The sequence below is a fragment of the Vipera berus genome (genome assembly GCF_964194415.1).
Source record: "Vipera berus genome assembly, chromosome: 11".
In the NCBI taxonomy this organism is placed as follows: domain Eukaryota; kingdom Metazoa; phylum Chordata; class Lepidosauria; order Squamata; family Viperidae; genus Vipera; species Vipera berus.
In genome coordinates, this window is record NC_138214.1 from 10,643,579 (window position 1) to 10,669,153 (window position 25,575).

A 25,575-nucleotide genomic window follows, 5' to 3' on the forward strand; every position below is an offset into this window, starting at 1 on the left:
TGGAACGGAATTCTCTTATCAAACAAGTCCTAAAAGAGAGATGTTGAAAAATCGTCTTTATTGTCAGGTCAGAATAAAGGCAGTACTTGACGTACAGTTAGTGACCTTCAAAGTTACAACGGCACTGAAAAAAAATGACTTCACTGTTTTCCCACACTTATGACCGCCTTGGCCAGGTGATCAAAATCCAGATGCTCGGCAACTAATTCATATTTATGATGGTTGCAGTGTCCTGGGGTCATGTGACCTTTTGCAACCTTCTGAAAAAGTCGGTGGGGAAGCCAGACTCACTTTAACATTTGTGTTACTAGCTTAACAATTGCAATGATTCACTTAACAACAGTGGCAAGAAAAGTTGTAAAAAGGAGCAAAAAAAAATCACTTAACAAATGTTTCACTTAGCATCATAACCTTGGGGCTCAATTGTGGTATGAAGTCAAGGACTTCCTGCATGGAAAAATCCTGAATTTTAAAATACACGTCAAACGCTTGGATTTTTTTTCTAATAAGACCTTTGTACTGGTGATTTTTAGCCTTTTTAAAATAAACATCACCCTTGCAACTTTTTTAATTACTGCAGTTGTAAGAAATAATTGTTTCACGATACTGAAGCTAAATGAACTTTTTGCATTGGGAAGAAACTTGAAGACGGGTTTTTCTTGTGTAATAATCACGGCAAGAAATTTTAAGTACATAAATTAGGAATGTATGTCACTTGGCTGGCAGCAGAAAGGAATATAAAGGTTGTTGAGTTTGGAGTGCAAGAGATGCATTTTATTGTATGCTCATTACAATGAGTAACACATTTTAAAATAATAATCCCACGTAACAGTGACAATCTTATTTTACAGCGTGTACATCATTTTTACAGCCACATAAAACACAAGGAGTTTCCTATGGTTTCCCAAAGTTAACTTTCCGAAGGTTGGAAATATATATATATATAAAAAAATTATTCTCAAGGAACTGATTCTCATCTGGTGCAAAAACAAAGTATGAACATTATCTGAAACACAAAACCACAATATAGTAGCATGAATGAATTAAAGTTACAATTTATCATGTGAACAGCTGTGTGCAAACATGAAGCAACTTAAAACGTAAGGTTTTCTTTAAAAAAATGACACATGTATAACATTTATGAAGTTTTTTTTTTAAATTATTAAATAGCCCTAGACCAGCTTGTTATATTAAGCGGCATTTTTGCAGCATGCTAACACAAAGCATTGTTTAAAGGGATGCGTATTTCAAATGTATACACTGTAAACTGAAAATCCATGTCTGCCCCCTAGTGGCAACTGTTTGGGTTAAATACTGCATACATAATTTCCATACAGATTGAGAATGCAAGTTTATAGTATGGTATATGTTTTGTATGAATTCTTTAAAAGGTGCAATTTTTGTTTCTATACTGATTTTTTTTAAAAAATAAAAGATTAATAGCAAGTCAGGGCGATGGATTCTGACCTGCCAGAAACACTGCTTTTGAAAGATTCTCTAGGATTTTCCAACGGCTGGCGTCTTTCTACCTTGATACTCTCTCTTAAGGACAGTTGTGAAGTTACAAGAAAAAACAAACAAAAAACAGTGCCCCATAACTGCATCTATCATTTTTTTCTTCTTTTTTTAAAAAATATTGATCAAAAGTTACTTGTCATCGTAATATGTGTCGTATTAAACATTCGACTGTAGTTTCGGATAAAAAGGGAAATTATGTACATACATGTCTCGGTCCCTAGCACCAAACTTTTGATCTCGGAGAACATAATGCTGTATTTTCAACACAATATCCTGTAGTAAAAAATAGGTTAGCAGCTCTGAAAGAAAACTTTGGAAATTGCTCGTTCAACAAAGGGAGAAGAAAACGAGATTTACGTATGAAATGTTACGTTTGCTTTAAAATGAAGAAAAAAAAAGGACAGATTTTAAAATTTGATCCACTTGTTGAATACTATGTCCCAGCACAATTTTCTTTGGAAAAAAAAAATGTAAGGACTACGTGACTGACTTCTACCTAGCTTCACTGTTCGAAACTGCATACGGTACATTTGTTCTAGCCAAAACACTTTGAAAGAACTTCTGTCCTGTTCTGGTTTTCCTTAAGTGGCGTTATTGATATAAAGAGCTACGGGAATGGACTTCATATTTCTTTAGCTTAAGAATGTGTAACGCTTTATTATAACAGAAGACATTCAAGGTCTCTTTCTGCAGCTTCTCAAACATTCATCTCTCCGCGTTTATAGTGCTCGTTAGGTTCCTATCAGCAACAATCATAGGGCTACGAGATACCCAGTCAACCCTAATACTTCTCTTTAAGACTCTTTTAATCTAGGGGGTCTTCAAACCTGGCCCTTGGATGACTTGGGGACTTCAACTCCCAGAGTTCCTCAGCCAGCATGGCTGGCTGAGGAACTCTGGGAGTTGAAGTCCCCAAGTCATCCAAGGGCCAGGTTTGAAGACCCGCCCCCCCTGCTTTAATACAAAGAATGCAAAGTTATGATTTAAGATCAAGCTTTGAAACCAGGAGAAACAGTTCGTGAGAGTTTCCTTCCCCTAACACACTGTCTTCCGCAGCGGCCGGACTACATGAGGGCCTCTTTGTGATGCCTCATGATATGTTGGTTTTTCTCCGAAGGCCTCCGGAAGCCCTTTTTACAATACTCGCACCTGTGAGGGTAGTCTTTCGTGTGTATGGATATGACGTGCCTCTTGAAGCCCGAGGCGTCTGTCGTGCTGTATTCGCAATACTGACACTGGTAGACTTTCCGCCCGCTGTGGGTCTTCATGTGCTTCTTCAGCTCCAGCTGCTGCCGGAATCCCCTCTTGCAACGCTTGCACTTAAAAGGCAGGTCCTTGGTGTGAACGGAGAGGATGTGACCGCTGAGTACAAAAGGGTCGGAAGTCTTAAAATCGCAGTGCCGACACTGGTGGATCTTTTTCCCTTTGTGGGTCTCGCTGTGCTTTTTGAGCTCCGAGGGCCGGTGGAAACCTTTCTCGCAGACCTCGCACTTGTGAGGGAAGTCCTTCGTGTGAACGGAGATGATGTGCCGCTTGAGGTCACTGGAGTTGGTGCTCTTGTGATCGCAATGCGGGCACTGGTGGGTCTTGTGGCCCTGAAAGAGTTCGGTGTGCTGCTGCAGCTCCTTCTCGTCGGGGAAGGCCTGCGGGCAGTGTTCGCATTTGAAGGGCAGGTCAGTCCCGTGCTTGGTTTTGATGTGCGTCTTCAGGTTGGACTGATCCGCGCAGCGGAAGACGCAGTGCTGGCACTGGTAAGGCTTCTCCCCCGTGTGGGTCCGCATGTGTTTTTTCAGCTCCGAAGGGTGGCGGAAGCCTTTCCCGCACTCGACACAAACGTGGGGGAAGTTCTTGCTGTGAACTGCCAGCAGGTGCCTGTTCAGCAGGCCTTGCTCGGCGGTTTCGTAGTCACAATATTTGCACTTGTGCACTTTAGGTTCTTTATCCCGTAAGATGAGTTTGTTGGAACTCAACGGGCTGGCTTCTCGGTAGCGCCTGGTGTACTCAGTGAATTCGTGCGCCTTGTCGCCTTTGTTGATCAGCTTATGGCTTTCCAGGTGGTTGTGGAAGCTGACCTTTTTGTTCGTTGTGAAGTCACAGTCAGTGCACTGGTATTTCTTCTTAATCATGTGATCTGGGTGGTTCTTCATATGCCTTTTCAAGAATCCCCTGGACTTAAATTTCTTCCCACATATGTGACATGGGTAGACAGTTAAGGGCTGTCCGTCAGGACCTATTATAACAGCTGGGTCAAATAAACATGACATAAATTACGTGACAGTTACCCCGAAGTTATACAGAATGCAATATCAACACAAAAGCAAGCAAATCTTTCAACAGCTAACAATGCAAACCAACACACTGCTCAGAACTACTCAGAGGTAAATATGCTGTAGAGTTAAATGAGACTTTACTTCCAGGAAAAATATGTATTAGGCTGCAAAAAGTGATGATCAAAATCCTTGTTAAAATTGACAATACTCTTAAGAGTAGTCACTTTTTAAATTACATATTGCAAATGTACCTACGAGCTCATTCCACTAAACAATTCAGCATATTCCCAGTTCTAAACATCTGTCTAAGGCAGGGGTAGGCAACCTCGGCTCTTTTATGACTCATGGACTTCAACTCCCAGAATTCCATGAGTCATAAAAGAACCGAGGTTGCCTACCCCTGGTCTAAGGCAACCTATTTTGCCATTTTGAAACAACACTTTTGTTTGGCCAATAAAATTGATAAAAAAGAGAAAAACGTGACCTGTAATCAAAGCACACGTTTTAATTAAAAGGTTATATCCTGAAAGAGATGGACAGGGAGTCTCACAATGTGAAAACTTGCTTTTACCCAAAGCAAGTGGTGGTAGGTTACACCACCTAGTTTCAAAACTTGCTGGGAAGAAGATAGTAGGAAGTGATTAAGAGACTGTACAAAAAGTACTCATTGTTTGCAAAAAAACCCCCCCAAAAAACAAAAAACCACCCAGACAGACGTTAACTAGGTTAAAAACTACATTTAATTAGATAATAACTTTTTAGAAGGTTGTTTCACCTGTTTGCCATTGGCGTGCTTCACCTCTTCTCCTTTTCTTGGTCTTCTGCTTAAGCAATCTGTTCGTATTAATGCTGTCACAGATTTGGAGATACTGAGTTGTGTTACCATTCTTGTTTTCTAATCTTGCATCTAAGTTTGTTCCTGGAATGAAAGATAACATCAGTATATTGCAAACAAGAGCTTTAGAATACCTGATTTACAAAACTAAAGCTGAAAGCATTTATAGAGCCTTTGATGTGTGAAAGGATTCTATTTTATGATGCTAGAACCTCAGAATCACTTCAAACTTCTCTTTAACGCCTCATATAGAAAGCAATAGTTTATTACTGTTTATATTTGCATTGTGTTTCAGAGTTTTCTCAGATGAAGGAAAACAAGTAGTTTACTTGAGCCTTGGTGGAGCAGTGGGCTAATGCCTCCTTAAGTAACACCAGCTGCCTGCAATTAGTGCAGGTTCGAGTCCCACCAGGCTCAAGGTTGACTCAGCCTTCCATCCTTCTGAGGTAGGTAAAATGAGGACCCAGATTGTTGGGGGCAATAAGCTGACTTTGTAATAATGCCGCTTGGGGTGTGTGTGAAAGCCCTAATAAGCAGGCATATACATAGAATGAAGGATACTGCTAAGCTTGTAAGCCGCCCTGTCTTCGGAGAAGGGCGGGATATAAATGGAATTAAAATTAAAAAAAAAATACTCATTGCTCTCATATTTATTACCCGATATAGTGGCACCCATGGTTCCAACTCGTTAGCTATATTCAAGTAGCGTCTCCATGTATTAATATTCTTTTCCCCCTTTTCAAATTTAATTATGAATTATTCTAAAAAAACCATAAGACTGCTCTATGTTATATTGCAGAGGGAGCAATATTTACACTAAGCATGGAACATTTTTTCATCTTCTCACCTGGTGTTTGACAGTCTTCATATTTCCTAGGAAGTCTTCTATCGTCCCCTAGAGAAATAAGCAGTTTAGTGATTTAATTTACAAACAGTAGATATGTGCAACATCTATCGTTTGGGGAACAGAACATTAGAAAGAACTTCATTATATTCTGTTTCTCTTCTGGAGCATGTTCCCCCCAGCTAATGTTTGGGGGGGGAACTAGAAGTGATTTCTGGTGTTCTGGATGGAGGCCGACCCCCAAATTGGCCCTGTTTTAATGAGAACATCATGAGCCACTCCAGAAGACAGTTCAGAAGACTGTCCTTGCAAAGGCTGACCAGGTCTCTTTGATCCAGAAGAAAAACAATAGGTTTTGTACACAGCCAACAAACAGTTTGTGCACTGCTACTGTAAAATGGTTGAAAGAAGAAAAAAAAAGGATGAGTACTTAATTGCCAAAACTTTCATTGTAAGGATTCCAAAGAGTACCAAGCATAATCAAAATGCAATCATATATCTTATAGATAATAACAAGGTTTGCTGTCTGTTGCTTCCAAGAAAAAAAAACGACAAATACTCTTTGGTGTCCAAGAACCCATTTTATGCTATGAATATAATTATTATCGGGCAGACGAAACAGCAACAATTGGCCTTCAGATATTCTATTTATGCTATCATGAAAAATACTTGTTATGTAAACAGAGGTCAGTGCATGAACTAAACAAATCTGCCTAGCAACCACCAGCCTCTCTTTCGTAAAGCGTGTACACACAGGTACACAAATAAACAAGCAGTATCATGGACTCTGACAGGGCTCCCAGGATATCTGACAATACTTTTTGATTATTTAATAGGCAATATTCTGCATTCCAAACCTCTTTACTTATACAACCCTGTAATTGTAGCAAATAAAGTCAATTGCTTTTATTATTTGACCTGAAAAGAAAAAAGGAAATCCCAAGATTCAAAAGAAATAGGGGAATTAATCGCTTTCTGAAGTTATATTTAGAAAACGTAAATATGCATAACAAAATGTGTAGTTTGAACAAAATCAGAGTGCCTTGTTTTTTAACACCAAGTAGTAAACGCGGGACGCGGTGGCTCAGTGGGTTAGGACGCTGAGCTCGTCGATCAGAAGGTCGGCAATTTGGCGGGTCGAATCCCGAGTGCCGCGTAGCAGAGTGAGCGCCTGTTACTCGTCCCAGCTTCTGCCAACCTAGCGGTTCGAAAGCATGTAAAAAAAATGCAAGTAGAAAAATAGGGACCACTCCGGTGGGAAGGTAACAGCGTTCCGTTTGCCTTTGGCGTCTAGTCATGCCAGCCACATGACCACGGAGACGTCCTCGGACAAGCGCTGGCTTTTCGGCTTTGAAATGGAGATGAGCACCGGCCCCTAGAGTCGGAAACGACTAGCACGCATATGCGGGGAACCTTTACCTTTACCTTTAGTAAGCCGGAAGATGTCATTTCAGAAATCTTCTCGGTCACCAAAGATCAAGTTTGACTTGAAGGAGACTTGACTTCAGGTAGAAAGAGATGGGGGGAAGAAGAAAAAAAAAACCTCCGTGACATGAGCAAGTCTATAGAAGTAGTGACTGCAGTGAGGAGAAGGGACTGAGTTAAAGAAAAAGGAGCTTCTTACCATAAGCAGCAGCCCAGGCAACTGGAACAAAAGTTTTATTCACACCAGAGTCTTCAAGCTGTGCATCGGGAAGTGAGGAGGCTTCCTCTTCGCCAACTATTACCTCCATGTAAACTTCATCTGCTATTTCAGCACAGCCTAGAATTGATGTGAAAAGGAAGCTAAGTTAATTAATTCTCTTTATGTAACTAATTTATCCTTGCTCAATTAACATCCACTAAACCCGCTATCTGGATTTGTATGGAATAAATCATAATACAAAATTGTTCTGAATCAACTTCTTCCCTATTATTAAGGCTTCTGCTGTACGCATATTAACTTTAGGGGGGGGAAGGGGGAAACCCCACCAAAAATACTTTTAAACAAATCTGCTTAAAATTACACTGCTTTTATATTGCAGAGAAGCTAAGCGTAATTCCTAAGTAGAAAAGCACCTTAATAAAGCGATTTTTAATTCACTCACAATCATATAATTAAATTATGCATTTCAAAAATATTATTTTTATAGTACTTAATATATTCAAAGCATTATCAATATTTACATTTTCAATACTGTAATGTAAGCCAATAATTCGGCTATTGGCTAGCTTATCTATCTAGTAAGTACATGGCTAAAGCAGAATCTGTAATTGAAACAATCGTAAGGTTTAGATATTTAATTTTAAAAATGGGTGGTAATTTTTAAAGGAAATGAAAGTTACAAAGACAACTTTTTTAGATATCTTGGGAATTGTGTTATGTTGTTATCTTGCTTCTCACTGGCTTCAACGTATTTTAAATACTGAACAGGTAAGTAAATTATTATTATTATTATTATTATTATTATTATTATTATTATTATTATTATATTATTATTTGCAAACTCTTGTCAGTAATTATTGATATTTAGACATTAACACAGCTTTACGTAAATTAGAAAAGCAAAAAAAAACCAAAACAAAACCAGTGAATACAGACAACTGGGGAAGCATTCATAAAAGTATTGTCACTGGTACATGTGGAACTACATACTTAGCTTCAGACATTTCGCAAAATGTATCTGGCATTGTCACAGTTTCGTGTAAATATCAAGAAATATATTATGTTTTGCCATTCACACATGCAAAGCAGATCAAAGTCAGCAACGAGGCAACATAATAGACGACCACAATTTTGCCAAAATGGATTTTGCAATTGCTTGGATTAAAGCTTGTGTAAAAGTGTACATAAACTCTTTCTACAATGCAAAATTTGTGACCCGAGTAATTACAGAGGTGGGAAAGATTGAGTAAATCTGTATACTTGTTAATCTTCTGTAACTTAGAACAATCATTTAGTAAGAGATCTTCTAGAAATTACAAAATTATTTACTTAATGATACAAACAAAAGTTGTCCTTACTAATATCTTCATCCTCTTGGGAGGAATCCTTAACAGCCATATAAACCATCTTTTCTCGCTGAACTCTGCCAACACTTCCTTGCTCTAGAACTCCAGCTACAGAGTGTCCATTGTGAAAGTCACTCTCTGTTACAATCTCCGTTCCCCCTTGAATAGAAAAAATAATATTCACATGGTAGAATTTTAACAGGAACAGTAAAAGTTTGCTATTTGTTCTTCTGTGTTTGGGGTATAACAGAAGTCAACCCAGTTTTAGGGACAGCAGATAATACAACGGGATGGTCTTAATCTGTAAGCAGTATGACAAATTTAAACACGTGGCAGGAAGAAAAAAAAAAAAAGATAGCCGTTCAAGGCTTGGGAAGACTGTAAGACTCTAGAGCAGGGGTCTTCACACCTGGCTCTTTTATGACTTGTGGACTTCAACTCCCAGAATTCCTCGGCCAGCGAGGAGTTGAAGTCGAAAAGTCATAAAAGGGCCAAGTTTGAAGACCCCTGATTTAGTGTCTGCCTAAGGGCCAAGTTAGAAGACCCCTGATTTAGTGTCTGCCTACTTTAAACTGGTTTAATGGAAACTTTAATTAAACTAGAATCATTACAAAGAAAGATTTAGTCTGTGAAAATTGGCAGACGATTCTATTTAATATTTATGGACTGATTCATAAACCTAAGTTTAAGATACATACCTATTTCAACATCATCCTCAGCTTCGGCTTTAAATATGTAAACTTTAATAACTTCAGAACCAAACCCATCATCTTTAGATACGTCACCGTGTGAAACCTCAGTGCTGATTTTTAAGGGGGTGTTTCCAATGTGGTCTAATTTTTCCCCAACATCATCCACTAAAAAATTAAAAAATAAATGAGAACTGCAGTTAAGTCTGAAGTAGAATGTGAAGCAAAACAATATGTTCTGAGAATCTTAGCTCACTTATGCAAATACCATCTTGGCTGCATTAGAGGCTGGCATGCACACCAATCTCTCTGTACTTGTTTAATTTCTGAAGATTGTATATGGTATAAATATATCCACTGTAATTTGGTAATATATTATTTTAGTAAACCAAAATGATTTATTTCACCATCGGAAAGAATCAGCAAGTGTGCTGTAGAAATATATAATTAATATCATAATGTCTGATTAAGCAATTAATTAAGGCAAGGGTATTTTGCATTTAATTGGCCTTTTTTTGCATTTTAGAACACATACGAAGTGAGGAATACCCACATTATCATTTTTGTTTTTTTTAAAAAAGGAAATTCATCTTGGTTTGATCTTTGAAAGAAAGACCTTCAAAATTTCCAATAAAGCGTTAGCATTTATTCACACAGACATTGCTTCCTTTCCATGAGGAGGTACTCTACAAGATGAAATTATGACTGATGCAGAATAGTGAAACCGTGAGTGAATTAATGACAGGTATATTTTCATGGGGGTAGGGAGGGCGAGGGGGGGGGAAATCAGAAATTATTTACCCAATCTCTTCAACATTTCTTGCTTGCATGAAAATCCTTCCCTTAATCAGAGTTAGGTTTATACCACACTAATTTATGGACAGAGAATTTTGGAGTTCTTTCTCAAGCAAAGCACGTTAACCAATTCCCAATATGATCTCTTTGTTTTAAAATGATCCAGAAATAAAAATGAAGGTACCGAATAAACTGCTGGGAGGGGGAGAAGAATAGGTTGATATTGGAGAAAAGAAGCATGCATTGGGCCTGCTCTTCACTTTTGGACTACTTTAGACTGTTCCATGATTACAGTCAACAACAGAGTTTCTTTTTAGCACTATTAACCGTACCACAAGACACCCCCTCACCCCACCTTGCATTATCTTAAGCAAATTTAGTATAATTTACTTTGCTGGAAGCTGGAAAGGAATTGTTTACGATTGCGCTTCCAGGCAATAGTCAGCTAGATGCTCATCTGCTTCTCAGATGTTATAGTTCTTTCATGGAAGCAAGCAAAAATCATTTGTATAAAATTTGCTTTTATACAAAGTTTACACAAATGTAACAGTGCATCTTTGCTTTATGTGTGCCCATATTGCCTGTGCTAGATGTCATTTAATGATACCTGCTAAAACTGCTGCAGTTTTGGGTGTCACTGATGAACTTGTATTTCAGAAGGCTGTGAACTGGTCAGAACAATGCTGGAGCTACTGAAAACAGAACTAAATAGAAATAAAGAAGCTAATCACTTAACTTTTTAAAAAGATTTTTTTTAATCAGTATCGCTACTGTTAACCATTACAAAACTATGCTTATATGACTGAACTCAGCGTTGCTGGTGTTTATTAATGAATTTTAGGGGGGGAAAAAGCAAATAAAATTCAAGTCATTTGGCCCATGCAACCTACATATCTGAATTTATAAAAAGTTATCTCACAGAGGCCAACAAATATTCCTTCCTTCCTATCGGTTTGGTTGCACGCTGAGGTTGTAGGGAGATGCTAGACTGGTCGATTTATATACAGATAACAAATCTGTTATTTTAACAGGAGAGCTAATTGACAAATAGGAGCAGTGATTGCTTTTGGGATGTGTTGGTATAGGCCAGGGGTAGGCAACCTCGGCTCTTTTATGGACTGAACCAGCTTGGCTGGTTCAGGAATTCTGGGAGTTGAAGTCCATGAGTCATAAAAGAGCCGAGGTTGCCTACCCCTGGTATAGGCAGACAGATGTAAGGGTTTATGTTGCTAGCACAGAGAAGCAGATTTTTCAAATACTTCTCTATCTCTGAAAGCTTGGTGTAGTTTTTCTGAGGCTCTCGCTGACACGTGTGTGTGTGTGTGTGTGTGTGTGTGTGTGTGTGTGTATGTACACATATTCAGAAGAGTGGGAGGTAGACATCACAAAGTTTCAAGCAGTTCCTTGTGAACTGCCCATTTAAGAATATTTAAGAATGGATTGCTACAAAGCACTCTTTTTATGGAGTAACTTCTTTCCTTTGAAATGTTACATTTTTCTTTATTTTCCTTTAAAAATAAGAGTGCAGAGAAACAGTTAGAAATTTGCAACAATTCTATGCAACCTTAAATAGAAATGTGCAAATGCTGCTGGCCTAATAACAAGGATTCCAGACCAAACAGTGAAGCATTTACTAGATTCATGAAGATGTAGTAAAAAGAAATATGAAAGAGAAATAATACACATAAACCTATGATGGTAATGGAAGTGATTTGTCTATTGTATTGTGGTAGTTTCCTTCTTCCAGGGTTTCAAGCTGTTTTTTTTAATATTTGAATAATAATAAACTAAGTGTGCAAATTCATAATCACTGCTTTAATTCCATTCATAAAAATAACAGAGAACAAGGCTCTTTTTAAGATTTGTAAGATATGCCAATGACTGTAAAAACACTAAAATGAAGTCCTCAGGGTCTTTTATTTACCATATTAATTAAACTGAAAAGAATGGGGAAAATTAACATTGCAACTCTATCTGAATTCTCACTTGCCATTATTTTGACAAGTTAAGATCCATACACTACCCGTTTCAAATTCTGGCTTATTAGAATGTATAATCCTTAGGTTAATAAAGACCCTAACAATTTCCAACTAAAATAAAAACTGCAGCTATAACATACATTAGTATAAACTGCAGCACTTAATACATGAACAAAATCTTACCTTCTAAAATACATTTTTCCAAAACATATTGGTTAAATATCATTAATGTCATGCCCAAACGGCAGCAGCAGAAATACTGCAATGGATAATATTAACACTTCAAATTTTCAGGTGCATCTTGCACCGAACAATACTTGCTAAATAAAAAATTTTAACACTGAAAGGTCTCAATATAACAGGAACGTAACACTGGAATGTTGGAAAAATATATTGGAATATATGGTATAGTACTGGGGGAAAAGCTGCAAATAAAAATGATTACAAATCATTAGAAACATATTGCATGTGTTAATAATGCTTTAGCATATGAATACTGTAATGCACTCTATCTCTATCTTGATATCTATTAAATGTTAACTACATATTTTATTTTTATTTATTATTAACATTTATGCACCATTTATTCAAGGGACTCCAGAATTTAAATGCATGCAAACTAGACTGTTGTACCCACAAGTCATACATTAATGCATTTTCCCATCTTGATTTAACAAAACTTTCTATTAAAGAAAAAACAAAAGGCATTTTATAGACTTCAACATAATAATTGTGAACCTATAGGACAAGTTAAAAAAAATATATTTAACTCCACATTCATTCTTATCAAAGATTTCAAGTGATAATTCCCGAATATTATTTTCTGATCACACATAAACTTGAACAAAGAGGGAAAAAATACCCAATTATTTCCTTAGATTATTAATGTTCTATTATTATGGTTACCAAGGCAATCGTAAGGAACATTTTTCTGCAGAAATAGGAAGGGATATCCATCGACAAAGAAAAATTATAAGGAAGTCTTAACACCTCTAACTTACCTTTCTTAGCTGTTTCCAGGTATGAGATGTTCAGATTCACTGTGGATTGCCAGCTCCCAATTCATGTGATGTCTCAGCATGCACAATGCTGGTGCTATCACACCCACCATAAAACCATGAGATACATGCCAAAATTTACAGCTGTGCAATTTATTTATTTTTTTAAAAAAATCTGACTTTCCTAACTGTTTTCTCAGAAGGGAACAGAATAGGATTTTACTTATAGTTGTAGCAGACTGTGCAATGCTGTATTGCAGGGGTGAGTAACTTTTGGCCAACATGTCAAATGTAGTCCAACCGTTCATTTTATGGCCCATTTCTGATCTGAGTGTATGTGGCCATCAGCCGCATTGTAACTCTGTGCCCTGGACTGGTAGCAAAATACTCCACCACCTTGCCCGACTAACATGATTGAAGGCAGTGGGATCCAATGGGGTGCATGCAAGAGGGGAAATGGCTCATTGCCAAGGAAAAATTGCCCACCCCTGCTATACTGTACTGTAACAGATTCTTAAAGGGAGGGGGCAGTGGAATATTACCTTATCCCTAAAGGACAGCTCCAGGGTGGCTCTGTAGTGGGTATAGGATCACCAGCATGTGCATGCAGTATCATCCTATGGCTCAAAAGCTAGCAATCCACTGTGGGTGTTTGAACATCACAAACCTGAAAAAGAAAAAAAGAAAAACAAAGGAGGGCGTTTTATGTTTTGTGTGACTTTCCCCCCCCCTCCAAAATACTAAATCTCCATTTTTCCTGAATTCTTGCCATTGGTCACTATAAACGCTAGCTCATAAAACTGTAAAATGGCAGCGCTGTGAAGGATGAGTTTTGAAAACGCAGTCTTTTAAACGTGGACCTTTATTTTCAAATAGGTTGATTTTATTTGGAAAACTATTTTGTTTCCTTCAAAACCAATCAGATTTGTCAGGATGTGATTGTACAGAACTTTCACTGTTTCATGGGTGTGAAGAATGTGATGCCCTTACCATGAACTTTTGTGACTGAAGTACAAAGAAATCTTCATCAGTATGACAAATTTAACTATTTTACAACGCTTCACTTTTGGGAGAAAAGTAATTTCTATGAAAAATGCAAAATAGCTATTTCTATAAAATACTAAACAATTAAATGTGTATTGTTGATAAGACTGCACTTAAGCACAAATATTTTGTGGAATATTCCTCAAATTTGTCACAATTTTCATTCTTTTAATACAGAAATACTTTCCTTTGTAGATCATATTTAACCCTAAAACAGTTAAGCAATAATATAGAAATAAATTCCATGTTGATTTTAACCACGGTAGAGATTTGATGGACCTCATCTTTCTTTCCTTTTGGCCTCCATAACCTTCTTCTTCCCCTTTTAGCATGAAACATATTTAGTTATTTTAATGTCAACCACAGTTACTTTCATTGCCATCTTTCAACCATACTTTTGGTTGTTGTAATACTACAGGCTTAACCTGCTTGTAAACTATAGAGTTAGGGATTGAAAAAGAGCAATTCAAGTCGAAGCTGATACAAACTATCAGTCGGACAAGCTATACCCATTTTTCTCAGCTGAGACAGCAAGCTTACAACTTTTAAACCCTAAATGTTTCCAATTTCCTTCACTAGGTAGTTTTTGTTCCCTTATTTTTATTTTTATTTATTTTAATTCCATTTATATCCCGCCCTTCTCCGAAGACTCAGGGCGGCTTACAAGCTTAGCAGTAGCCTTCATTCTATGTATATGCCTGCTTATTAGGGCTTTCACACACACCCCAAGCGGCATTATTACAAAGTCAGCTTAATTGCCCCCAACAATCTGGGTCCTCATTTTACCTACCTCGGAAGGATGGAAGGCTGAGTCAACCTTGAGCCTGGTGGGACTCGAACCTGCACTAATTGCAGGCAGCTGGTGTTACTTAAGGAGGCGTTAGCCCACTGCTCCACCAAGGCTCTTTACAAGGTCGCTCTTAATATGAAACAACCAGACACAGTACTTCTCCACAGTTATATCTCTCATTGTTAAGTCACTTCTAGTCTGAGTAGATAATGTTATATATACCTTTACTTCACTTACAAGATATCATTAGATAGTCTTCAGATGTGCTCTTGCTATCATCATCATCATCCTCGGTCTTGATGGTAACGGTGGATCCAGGAACAGTGCCGGCTGCCTGAATCACGGTTTCGGTATCTGAATTTGTCACAAGCACTTCTTCGGATACCATCGTGGGGGAATCGGGTCCCGATACCGAATCTTGTACCACATGTTCCAAGTGTCCATCGGGACCAGTGACAAGATCAGCCACAAAAACTTGATCAGGTGCTCTAACAGTTTCGGTGATCAAATCGGAAGTCAAAACGTGATCGCTGGCATCCAATGCTTCTTCAATAGCAACATCTGCTTCCAGTACAGATTCAGGAACAATCACTCCTTCGGTCACAACGTCCGTTTCAGTTATGATATCAGGTCCTTGGACAACTTCAGCTGCCAAGCCATGATCAAGGGTGATCCCATCATCTGTGACAACGTCTGAAACCAGCACAGCTTCAGGAACTGACACCACAATGTGATCCCCATCAATGTGAGCGGTACCAGCCATTCCAGCCACTATGAAACAACAACGAATGAGGAAGCATATTAACACTTGTTTTCAGGTTAAAAAAACTAACATATTCCTAAGGGGGTAATGAAACACCCTACAGGTAATCCTCAGCTTGCAACAGTTTGTTTAATGACTGTTTGGAGCTACAACAGCACTGAAAAAAGGGCTTTAGGACGGTTTGCAGCATCACCATGGTCAAGTGATTTACATCTGGATGCTTGACAAGTGATTCGTATTTATGACGCTGGCAGTATCCCAGAGTCATGGGATCACTTTTTGCGACCTCCTGACAAGCGGTCAGTAGGGGAAGCCAGATTCATGTGACAACCTTGCTATTAACTTTAACAACTGCAGCGATTAGCAAATGTGGCAAGAAAAGTTGTAAAATGGGGGGCAAAACTCATTTAACAAATTTCTCACTTAGCAACACAAATTTTGGGCTCAATTGTGGTCGTAAGTCGAGGACTACCTGTACACCTATCTGAAACGGTCCCCAGCTCTTCCAGATATTTATCATCAGTGTAATAACAGAATTCTGCAGCTGGGATGGAAATATTACATACTAACTGTTGGGACTCAGTGACTCTACTAGGAAACACCAGGTCTGCAGGATAGACTGACAATTTTAAATATTTGTGTTAGCCGTCTTCTAGTGCCAAGTGTATTCGAATTCACCTGATTTCAGAAGTTAAATACAGTGGTATTATTTAAAATAAGTATTTGGTCAGCTTATTATCAAATTCAGAGGAAGGATTTCTTTAGTGGGCACTATACACTCGCCAAACCCAAATGTGGTTTTCTTTGTAACTGACTGAAGCATGCAGCTAACCAGAGTGGGACAATGGAGAGGCAACAGGAAGTCAGCCCCATGAGCCTGTCCCAAAATAAACCAAATTCATATCCCCGTACCAATTTTGGCACCCATGCTGCAGATTATTCATTTACAAATACAATGCATCTGATAAGCAAATACTTTAGCTAGTAATAATTTTGTGTGAGTATAGTATGGTTTTTACCAAAATCCTGCATAATCATAGTGTGAGGCATTTTGGATTCCTGTGTCTGCAAACCAAGACTTCCACCACCTGGATCCATAATCATTGAGGCTCATTCACAAACTGAAAAGGGAATTATATAGAAATTACTATTTGTACTGCCACCACATGAAATGTCTTATTAAATTGTCTTGTTCTGTGCAAATGTAATGTAAACACATTGAAGGAATGTTACGTTCTCCATAGTTAGCAAAAGTCTAAATCAGAAGTGAAAATTAGCAGAACAATTAAAGGATATCACAGTAGATCCAGCTGCTGTTTAAATTGAAATTGAAATTAGGCAGTTTATTTAAGATATGTACTAATATGTTGTGAAATGATTTAGATTTAAATCCTAAAAATAAAGGGGCTTACTTCCAGCTAAGCGAACATAAGATTGAAGCCTAGAGCAATTGACATTTCTGTACATGTTAAATGATTCTTATATAATAACTGTTATTCACATTGAAAATTTAACCCAAAATTCTGTTTTTTTTTTCCAGAACAGTCAATGATCTCTTTTTGATTACTGGCATATATAGGGATTTACTTCCTGGGTCAGTGCCAAACTTGCTCTATATGTCTAGGTAAACAGAGTGGTACTAGATAACCCATGATTCATTGGGTCATCATTTCAGAGAAACTTCTTTACCTAAAGGAAGTATTCTGGTGGGTAATAAAGCTGTGGGAGCAAGAGCTATTTCCAACTTCCTACTGGCTTCCCCATTGACTTCCGTTCTAGGAAGCCAACAGGAAATGTTGGAAGTGATGATTACATGACCATAGCTAATCACAACAGCATAGTGGCATGGTAGCATTGAAGCGGCCAAAACTTTGCCAAGTTTAATCCCACCGGAGTCATAGTTCCTGAATTTGAACAGATTCTGTAAGTTAGCCCATTTGAGGCATGTTAATTCAAAAAAATGTTGCCCTATGATGTACTATTTCACCCAATTTATGATTACAAAATATCAAACACACACAAGTTTTCACAGTTTATAATATAGAAAGACAAGTCGTTATATAATTTAAATCCTTAAGATAAGTTTGCAATATTCTCATTTACAGCTGTGATCATCCAAAAAACCTGGTAATATATATTAGCATGCTTGAATAAAGCCAATTTCTAAGAAACAGTCTTGAAGAAATAGGGCAGCACACATCTCACTGCAATCAATTCAAGCTTTTCCTCATTAATTTCTATTCACCTTTATTATTTTTACAAATAACTCAAGGCAGTGACCATATCCAACACACGTTCCTCTTCCTATTTTCCCACAACTCTGTAAGGTGATTTGGGCTGTGAGTGTTTCTGGCCCAAGGTCACCCAGCCAGCTTTCACGGCTAAGGAAGGACTAGAACGCACTGTCTCCCAGTTTCTGGTGCCTTAAACAACAGACCAGGGGTCTTCAAACTTGGCCCTTTTATGACTTATGGACTTCAACTCTCAGAATTCTTCAGCCATCCTTTCTTTCCGACAAAGCTCTGAAACTATGGTGGTAGATCAGGGGTCCCCAACCTTGGCAACTTTAAGACTCTCAGAATTCTGGGAGTTGAAGTCCACAAATCATGAAAGGGCCAAGTTTGAAGACCCCTGCATTAGACCAAATCTTATCCAAGATGTAAAACTTTGATATATACACATGGATTTACATGAACAGCATTAAGCTGTAACATATAATACATCTGTTTATATTCTATCTTGCAGTACATACTAATTTCTTCCCAAATCTTCCAAGGCATGTTTATGGTTAACTGCAAAACTGTGGACTGTTAGTCAAGTTACTCTAGGATAGCACAGCAGAGCACAGCATTGCACCAAAGGAGTGAAATTTTGGAGGACTGGATTGATATCAGTTCAAAGCAAGAATTCTTGAAATGTTTTCTTTGGAACAAAAATGCACACGGACTTGTTTTAGTCTAGATCTTGACTGAACATGCATAAAAAATTCAATTAGGAATATAGATTTGCAAATAATATTCACAGTCAAAACAGGCAAAATTTCTCCGTACAAGAACGTATTAAATTTTTATAATGGACATACTTTACTGAAAGGCGAGAAAAGTTTCTATAAAGTATCTTGACTGCATAACTGGGTGAGACAGCATCCCCACAGTTAGAGCTCTGAATTTTCAAGAGGACTATTGCATCTGTGACTATTTTCTGACTCTTCTCACTGTAGAATTTTTTAAAATGGGGGTAACTAGGTAAGGCTGCCGCCTATTGGCCACTAAGTCGGGTCTGGTCATCATGGAATTGCCATACAGGTCCTCTTTGCCCATTCCTGATAAAACAGCACTGCACCCTAAACCAGGGGTAAGCAACCTCGGCTCTTTTATGACTCATGGACTTCAACTCCCAGAATTCCTGAGCCAGCTGGCTCAGGAATTCTGGGAGTTGAAGTCCATGAGTCATAAAAGAGCCGAGGTTGCCTAGCCCTGCCGTAAACCATTGCCCCAAATTTTTTAATCAAGAAAGTGTAAATACTCCCAAACACATCCTGAAAAATAAGTGGAACAATTTAGCCTGAGATACCTCTACCTGTCAATTAGGATTAATTCCCTTGGCTTGGAGGATCCCAAAGGTGCTTTTTCCAAAAGCCAACCAGACTTTCTTGGGTTTCTTTTTTTTTTTTCCTTTGAAAAAATGTTTCACTTCTCATCCAAGAAGCTTCTTCAGTTCTAACTGAAGAACTGGAGTTAAAACCAAAGAAGCTTGTTGGATGAGAAGCGAAAGTTTTCAAGAGAGAGAGAAAAAAATCCCACCCCCCCAAGAAAGTCCAGTTGCTTTTAGAAAAAGCACTTTTGGGACAACCGTGACCTGGATGATGGAGAGCCACCAGAGTCATTCCCCTGGAGGGAAAGCGGAGCCAAGGAACCAGCCTTCCTTGCGACTACCATCCTGACTCGATGCTTCGCCCCTTCCAAGCAGCCGCCTTCCTAGAGAAAAGGAGGACTAGGTGGGGACACGATAGCAGCATTCCAGTATTCGAGAGGTTGAGGGTCAACTTGTTTACCGAAGCAACTGAAGGAAGCAACAAGAGACAATGGATGGAAAGAGAAGCAACCTCGAACTAAAGTGAAACTTTCCTGACAGTTAGAACAACCAACCAGTGGAACGGCTTGCCTCCAGACATTGTGGATGCTCCACCACTGGACGTTTCTAAGAGACCAGACAGCCACTCGTCTCAAATTCTATAGTCGTCTCCTGCTTGAGCAGGCAGTGGGGCTAGAACAGACGTCCACAACCTTTGGGGCACCAGGGACCAGTTCCATGGAGAGAGAGAGAGGGGCTTTTTTTTTGCGGACCGGAGTGTGTGTGGTTTTGTGTGTTGCCTGCATCTTGCGGGTGGGGCTTTGCTTCTTTGCACGGACCGCTTGCTGGCATGCCGCGGTCCAGTACTGGTCCACAGGCTGTGTGTGTCTGTGTCTGTGTGTGGGGTTGGGGAGCCCTGGTCTAAAAGGTAAAGGTAAAGGTTCCCCCGCACATGCGTGCTAGTCGTTTCCGACTCTAGGGGCCGGTGCTCATCTCCGTTTCAAAGCCGAAGAGCCAGCGCTTGTCCAAGGACGTCTCCGTGGTCATGTGGCCGGCATGACTAGACGCCAAAGGTGCACGGAACGCTGTTACCTTCCCACCGGAGTGGTCCCTATTTTTCTACTTGCATTTTTACGTGCTTTCGAACTGCTAGGTTGGCAGAAGCTGGGACGAGTAACAGGCGCTCACTCTGCTACGCAGCACTCGGGATTCGACCCGCCAAACTGCCGACCTTCTGATCGACAAGCTCAGCGTCCTAACCCACTGAGCCACCACGTCCCCTGGTCTAGAAGACCTCTAAGGTCCCTCCCAGCTCTATTCGGATTGACTGCTTGAAGACAGAGCAGACGAGGAGGGATGCAGACGAGGCCCGGAGAAGCCTTAAGCCAGGGGTCTTCAAACTTGGCCCTTTTATGACTTGTGGACTTCAACTCCCAGAATTCCTCAGCCAGCAAAGCTGGCTGAGGAATTCTGGGAGTTGAAGTCCACAAGTCATAAAAGGGCCAAGTTTGAAGACCCCTGCCTTAAGTCATGCAAGGGTTTCAACGGTGTGTCCCCATCCAGGAAGCGACTGAACAGCCAGCCAACTGCGGCTGGGGGTGGGGGCGGGAGGGAAGCGCCTTCAGCCCGGGGAGAAGGCTCACTGCAAGCCCGCATCGGTGGAGGGAGGGGGGGAAAGACCAGACGAGCCGTCTGGCTGCGATCTGTATTTTTTTTTGGGGGGGGGGGTTGGGGAAGAGGAGGGAGGAAACGGGCTGGGCTGGCCATACAAAGAGCATTCGGGACCGCGCCTGCGTCATGCGGCCCCCTCCCTCCACCCCCCCCCTTGCGCGCGCCAAGCTCTCTCTCTCTCTCTCTTTCACGCAGCCGGCGGGCGAGCGAGCGCGCGAGAGAGCCGTCTGGCGCGCGCCCCCGCCCCCTCCTCCTCTTCCTCTGGCTTCCAATCAGCGCCCGTGATGAGCAAACAAAAAAGCGGCGCTTTGCAGCCCGAGTCGGGCAAAAGGGGTGGGGTTGTACCCATCCTTCCCCGGGGCGGTGGTGGCGGCGCGGCCGAGGGAGGAGGGCAAGGGAACCAGGAAGGGAAGCGGCGCGCGGGGGCCGGAGCCAGACGGGCGCTCCCCGGGAAGCGGCGCCGGCGTCGGCTCCCCTCCCGCTCCCAGGCGGCTGCTGCGGCGGCGCTGCGGGGAAGCCCGGGCGGGTTTACCGCTGCGGGTTTCCACCCCCCCACGCCTGTCTGGGGGAGGGGGACGGGGGCGCAAAAGGGGGGGGAGGCGGTTGGGGGGGCGGCGCAAAAAGGGCTGAGGGGCTTTTCTGCAGCCGGGAGAGGCGGGGCGGCGGCGGCGGCAGCGGGGAACGCGCCGGCGATGGTTGGTTGCGGAGGGGGGGGAGAGAATGGCTGCGGCCGGGGGCGGCCGCCATTTTACGCGCCGCCATTTTCTGGCCCGCTCTGAAGCCGGGGCTGGCTGAGGCGGCGACGGCGGCGCCCCGAAGCCCGCCGGGGGCTGCCGGGGACCCGAGCGACTCCCGGGCTGAGGTAAAAAGGGATCCGGCTCTCGGAAGAGGAGAAAAGGAGCCGGCCGCGAATGAGGCCCGGAGTAGGCCTCGGGTCGCGGCCTGGGCCGGGGCCTAAGCGGCCTGGCGCCCGTCCCTCCCGCCGTCGCCGCGCCTCTCCGTTTTTCTGAGGCGCTTCCTTCGCTGCCTCGCCCGGCCGCGACCGGCGGCCGGGAGCCCCCATTCCCCCCACCTCCTCACCTTCGCTGGGCGGGCTCGGGCCCGAGCGGGGGTGGAGGCCGGAGGACGCTCGGCCGCCTCGGCTGCCAGTTTTCCGGGCCTGGCATTCGAGGTCCGCCAGATCCGAGGCCTGCACCAATCAGAGGCTCGGGCTAGGAAACGGCAGGCGGGCGGGAGCGCGCGCGGCCTTCTCCCTCGCCCGCGCGCGCTCCCTCTCCCCCCCTCCCTGTTCCCCCCCCTGCGCCGTCCTCGCGAACAGCCGCCGCCGAAACACGTCACTCAGACGCTTTCTTTCCCCCCCCTCCGTTTCCTTTGAGGGAGCATGCGCGCCGAGGCGAGTGAAGCTCGGCGGCGCCCGCATCTTTCCCTGAGTCGGAGGCGGGGGGGAGAAAGGAGAGCGGGCGAACAAAAGCCACCCGGCGGGAGGAAAAGGAGCGGGAGGGCGACGCACGAGAAACAAAAACAAGCGGGCGATTCTGCGGGTACCGTCTCACGCCAAGACCATCCGTGGAGGCGGGAGGGGAGACTTCAGAAATGCGCATATATTAATTTTTTATAAAGGAAGTGGCCTCAGTCCAACTTTGAAATTAACCTTTTTTGTTTCTTCTAGCAAGGTCTGAGCTCGGCTGGATTTCTGTATTCTAGCAATGCAACCACAATAAAGGGACAGTTCTGAGCGCAAACCTAACGCGTTTGGCTTGGTTTCTTTTGCAAGCATAAAACTCACGACGGCCAACATTGTAAACGGACCTTTAAAAAAAGAAGCTTCATCCGTTAAGCCACAAATAAGATTTGCAATCTTGGGCTAAGTGCATTTGTAAGATGAAAGGAGAGCGGGCCACATTTTCTAATATTCCCACCTTTACATTCGAAGTCTCAGGAAAGGGTAAGAAAAAAGCACTAGGAGCAAACAACAAGCTCCTTGCTCAGGTCTATTACCTAAAACACTTCACCCATTTGTCTTTCTGCATTCCAAATTTATGAAGAGCAGGAAGCATCAAAAAGACTCGCAAAAGAAAGCTGATAACAGTGAAAGGCATACTGGGTTTCTGAAACTTTGTTGTTAGGCTCTTTGCCATTTTTAGACATGGAGGAACTCCAAAGAGCTATTGTTTGTGTGGGCAATATCAATATTTACCCTACCAAAAATTAAAACGATACTCCACAAAGCACAATTGAAGAGGTTTTATTGTGGCAATGCAAAAAAAAGCCCCTTTTAAGATTAGGATGGGGGGTGCTGCCCCCCAGTTCAGTATCTTTTCATCTAGCGGTCATCCTTAGGATACAAATTGAAATGTGGGACTGCAAAATGAATATTGAAATATTGTGGAGTTATCATGTACCCTGACATCAACCTGAGCGGAACTGCCAAAGACTAGTTTGAGGACTACAACTCTTGAGGGGTAAAGAGTAAACAGACAAAAGTATTTATCTTATAGTTTATTACACCGTAAGGCGCTACTTAAGTTTTCTGAAGTTCCTTCTAGTTATATGGATACTGTGGACGGACAAATCTAGAAGGCATGTTAGTAACGAGATCATTCATTGGCTGGGAACTGTTCTCCCCATAGTCGGGAAGAGGAAACGTTGATGCCTTAGGTTTCTGTAAAGGAAAATTAAGATTAAGTCATTTAAGATTGTTTTCTCAACTATGCAGTCCTCAGGACAGGACATTTGACTTATTTCTCACAATTGAAAAGTCCACAAAAGAAAGCAGAGAAAAAGGGCACATCAACCATCTCCACTTGAGTATGTTAAAGCAAAGTAAGGTAAAGGTAAAGGTTCCCCCGCACATGCGTGCTAGTCGTTTCCGCCTGGTGCTCATCTCCGTTTCAAAGCCGAAGAGCCAGCGCTTGTCCGAGGACGTCTCTGTGGTCATGTGGCTGGCATGACTAGACGCCAAAGGCGCACGGAATGCTGTTACCTTCCCACCGGAGTGGTCCCTATTTTTCTACTTGCATTTTTACGTGCTTTCGAACTGCTAGGTTGGCACAAGCTGGGACGAGTAACAGGCGCTCACTCTGCTACGCGGCACTCGGGATTCAACCCGCCAAACTGCTGACCTTCTGATCGACAAGCTCAGCGTCCTAACCCACTGAGCCACCGCATCCCTTCTTAAAGCAAAGTAGACCTACATTATCCAGGCTACAAACATCTGAACAATTGCTAAGTACCATCAAAACTAATTATTTTATACTACTCGTAGTTGTCTGGAGACTTTTGTAGCTCAGTACCGGTAAGCCTAAAGCCTAAATATGCAGAGGGAACTGACTTTCAGCAGGGTATTTCCTGGACACTGGCATTAGAACAGCCCCTGAAAATTTGGGCTTTAGAGCCTGATAAATACACAAATAAGAGACCAATAAACTTGGTATGAAACCTGGTTTCTTCTTTAGAGTAATGGTGGGACTTAAGAAAGATTGAAATCCTCTGATTCATTAAATGTTGGTATTTTAGTTGGGCCATATTACATTCTAGAAGGCATGACATAATGGAACATCCTCTCTCTCTCTCTCTCTCTCCCTCCCCAACATCCATTTGTATCCTCTTCAATGTAAATATTGGATACAATCCCTTTAAATCAAGTAACCCGTGTTTTGCAGAAAGGTTGATGATGGGAACCCTTTTCCATTTAACTATAAGCAATGCTTTGGCTTATCCCAGTTGATGGCAACCTTGTCCAGTCCAACCCAGTTGGAATTTGACACTTGGGGTCAAATCATGTTACAGTTGGCTAAAATATTATATGTTTTTGGCAATCTCTACCCAGGTGACAAGAGTTTGAACTGGGCAGCCATAGAAACGTTCCAAACAAACAAATTCCCTGTTCTTGCCTGAATCCTTACAAGATTCTGGTTATTATTTATATTATTACTAGAGATTATACCTTCAGTTTTTAACCCAACGTCCTTCCACAGAGTGCTCATGGGCCGCATGCAAAAGCCATTAAATTTCTATGCTGAGGTTTTAGGAACACCTGGTGTTTGGTTCAGTCTGTCTCTCTGCCTATTGCTTTTTCTCATTTGATAGTCTAAGTTATTTTTTTTTATTTTTATTTTTATTTTTAATTCCATTTATATCCCGCCCTTCTCCGAAGACTCAGGGCGGCTTACAAGCTTAGCAGTAGCCTTCATTCTATGTATATGCCTGCTTATTAGGGCTTTCATACACCCCCAAGCGGCATTATTACAAAGTCAGCTTAATTGCCCCCAACAATCTGGGTCCTCATTTTACCTACCTCGGAAGGATGGAAGGCTGAGTCAACCTTGAGCCTGGTGGGACGCGAACCTGCACTAATTGCAGGCAGCTGGTGTTACTTAAGGAGGCATTAGCCCACTGCTCCACCAAGGCTCTCAATGGGAACAGGTTGGGAGTATTGCTTAAGTACAGGTGTCTTTTGAGAACTGTCTGAATGATTGAGGTGTCTAGACAAGATCTTGTAGAACCAACGGGATCCAGAAAACCATGGGCAACATTCCATTTGCACAAGAATGAACATTATTTCCTCCCTACAAAAGCTCTCAAATCCTATGACAAGGATTTTCAATTTCCTTCCTACAAGCAAAGGTGACTTCCACTGATATAAAGAACACTCTGAAAAATGGCATTTTTATGTATAGCCAAAATTTGGACATACCAAAAGTTGCCTCATAGGCAGAGCTTCAAATGGGTTTTGTTGATCATAATCTGCAGTTGGGATCTCATTCATCCAGTGATTACCCTGACCAGCCTGGGCAGATGGGACGGTTGGAAGAG

At 41.5% G+C, this 25,575-nt stretch overlaps 2 protein-coding genes and 1 long non-coding RNA gene across 5 annotated transcripts in view; 1 reads left to right on the forward strand and 2 right to left on the reverse strand.

Moving 5' to 3' along the window:
- ZNF711 (zinc finger protein 711) lies at positions 1–22,496 on the reverse strand. 3 transcript variants are annotated; one of them, XM_081336625.1, is made up of 10 exons: positions 21,841–22,496; positions 16,536–16,637; positions 14,991–15,524; positions 9,157–9,315; positions 8,471–8,617; positions 7,092–7,229; positions 5,471–5,518; positions 4,564–4,707; positions 2,668–3,760; positions 1–1,791 (listed from the first exon to the last, which is right to left on the reverse strand). In XM_081336625.1, exons 2-10 carry the CDS (start codon positions 16,618–16,620, stop codon positions 1,779–1,781), a joined length of 2,361 nt encoding a protein of 786 aa, XP_081192751.1. In that variant the 5' UTR covers positions 16,621–16,637; positions 21,841–22,496; the 3' UTR covers positions 1–1,778. The 3 variants fall into 3 exon arrangements, with proteins under 3 accessions (XP_081192751.1, XP_081192749.1, XP_081192750.1); XM_081336623.1 differs by having other exon boundaries at positions 5–3,760; XM_081336624.1 differs by lacking the exon at positions 21,841–22,496 and adding an exon at positions 18,599–18,847 and having other exon boundaries at positions 5–3,760.
- LOC308673156 overlaps positions 21,433–25,575 on the forward strand; it is an 8,579-nt gene continuing 4,436 nt past the window's right edge. Inside the window, exon 1 of the long non-coding RNA XR_014027588.1 lies at positions 21,433–21,622. This is a non-coding gene — a long non-coding RNA (uncharacterized lncRNA). The remainder of the gene's footprint in view (positions 21,623–25,575) is intronic.
- LOC308673164 (uncharacterized protein) overlaps positions 23,086–25,575 on the reverse strand; it is a 5,605-nt gene continuing 3,115 nt past the window's right edge. The window contains exons 4-5 of the mRNA XM_081336644.1: positions 25,457–25,575; positions 23,086–23,422 (exon numbers count right to left, since the gene is read on the reverse strand). The exon at positions 25,457–25,575 is cut by the window's right edge and continues 17 nt beyond it. Coding sequence (XP_081192770.1) covers positions 23,303–23,422; positions 25,457–25,575 — 239 coding nt within the window. The 3' untranslated portion in view covers positions 23,086–23,302. The remainder of the gene's footprint in view (positions 23,423–25,456) is intronic.

Excerpts from the sequence above, each read along its gene's own strand:
- ZNF711 (XM_081336623.1), bottom strand. The coding sequence starts at position 16,620 with ATGATTATGGATCCAGGTGGTGGAAGTCTTGGTTTGCAGACACAGGAA. Across the intron at positions 15,525-16,535 it reads TATGATTATGCAGGATTTTG|TGGCTGGAATGGCTGGTACC; the intron begins GTAAAAACCATA and ends GTTGTTTCATAG. Across the intron at positions 8,618-9,156 it reads TGAGGATGATGTTGAAATAG|GGGGAACGGAGATTGTAACA; the intron begins GTATGTATCTTA and ends TTTCTATTCAAG.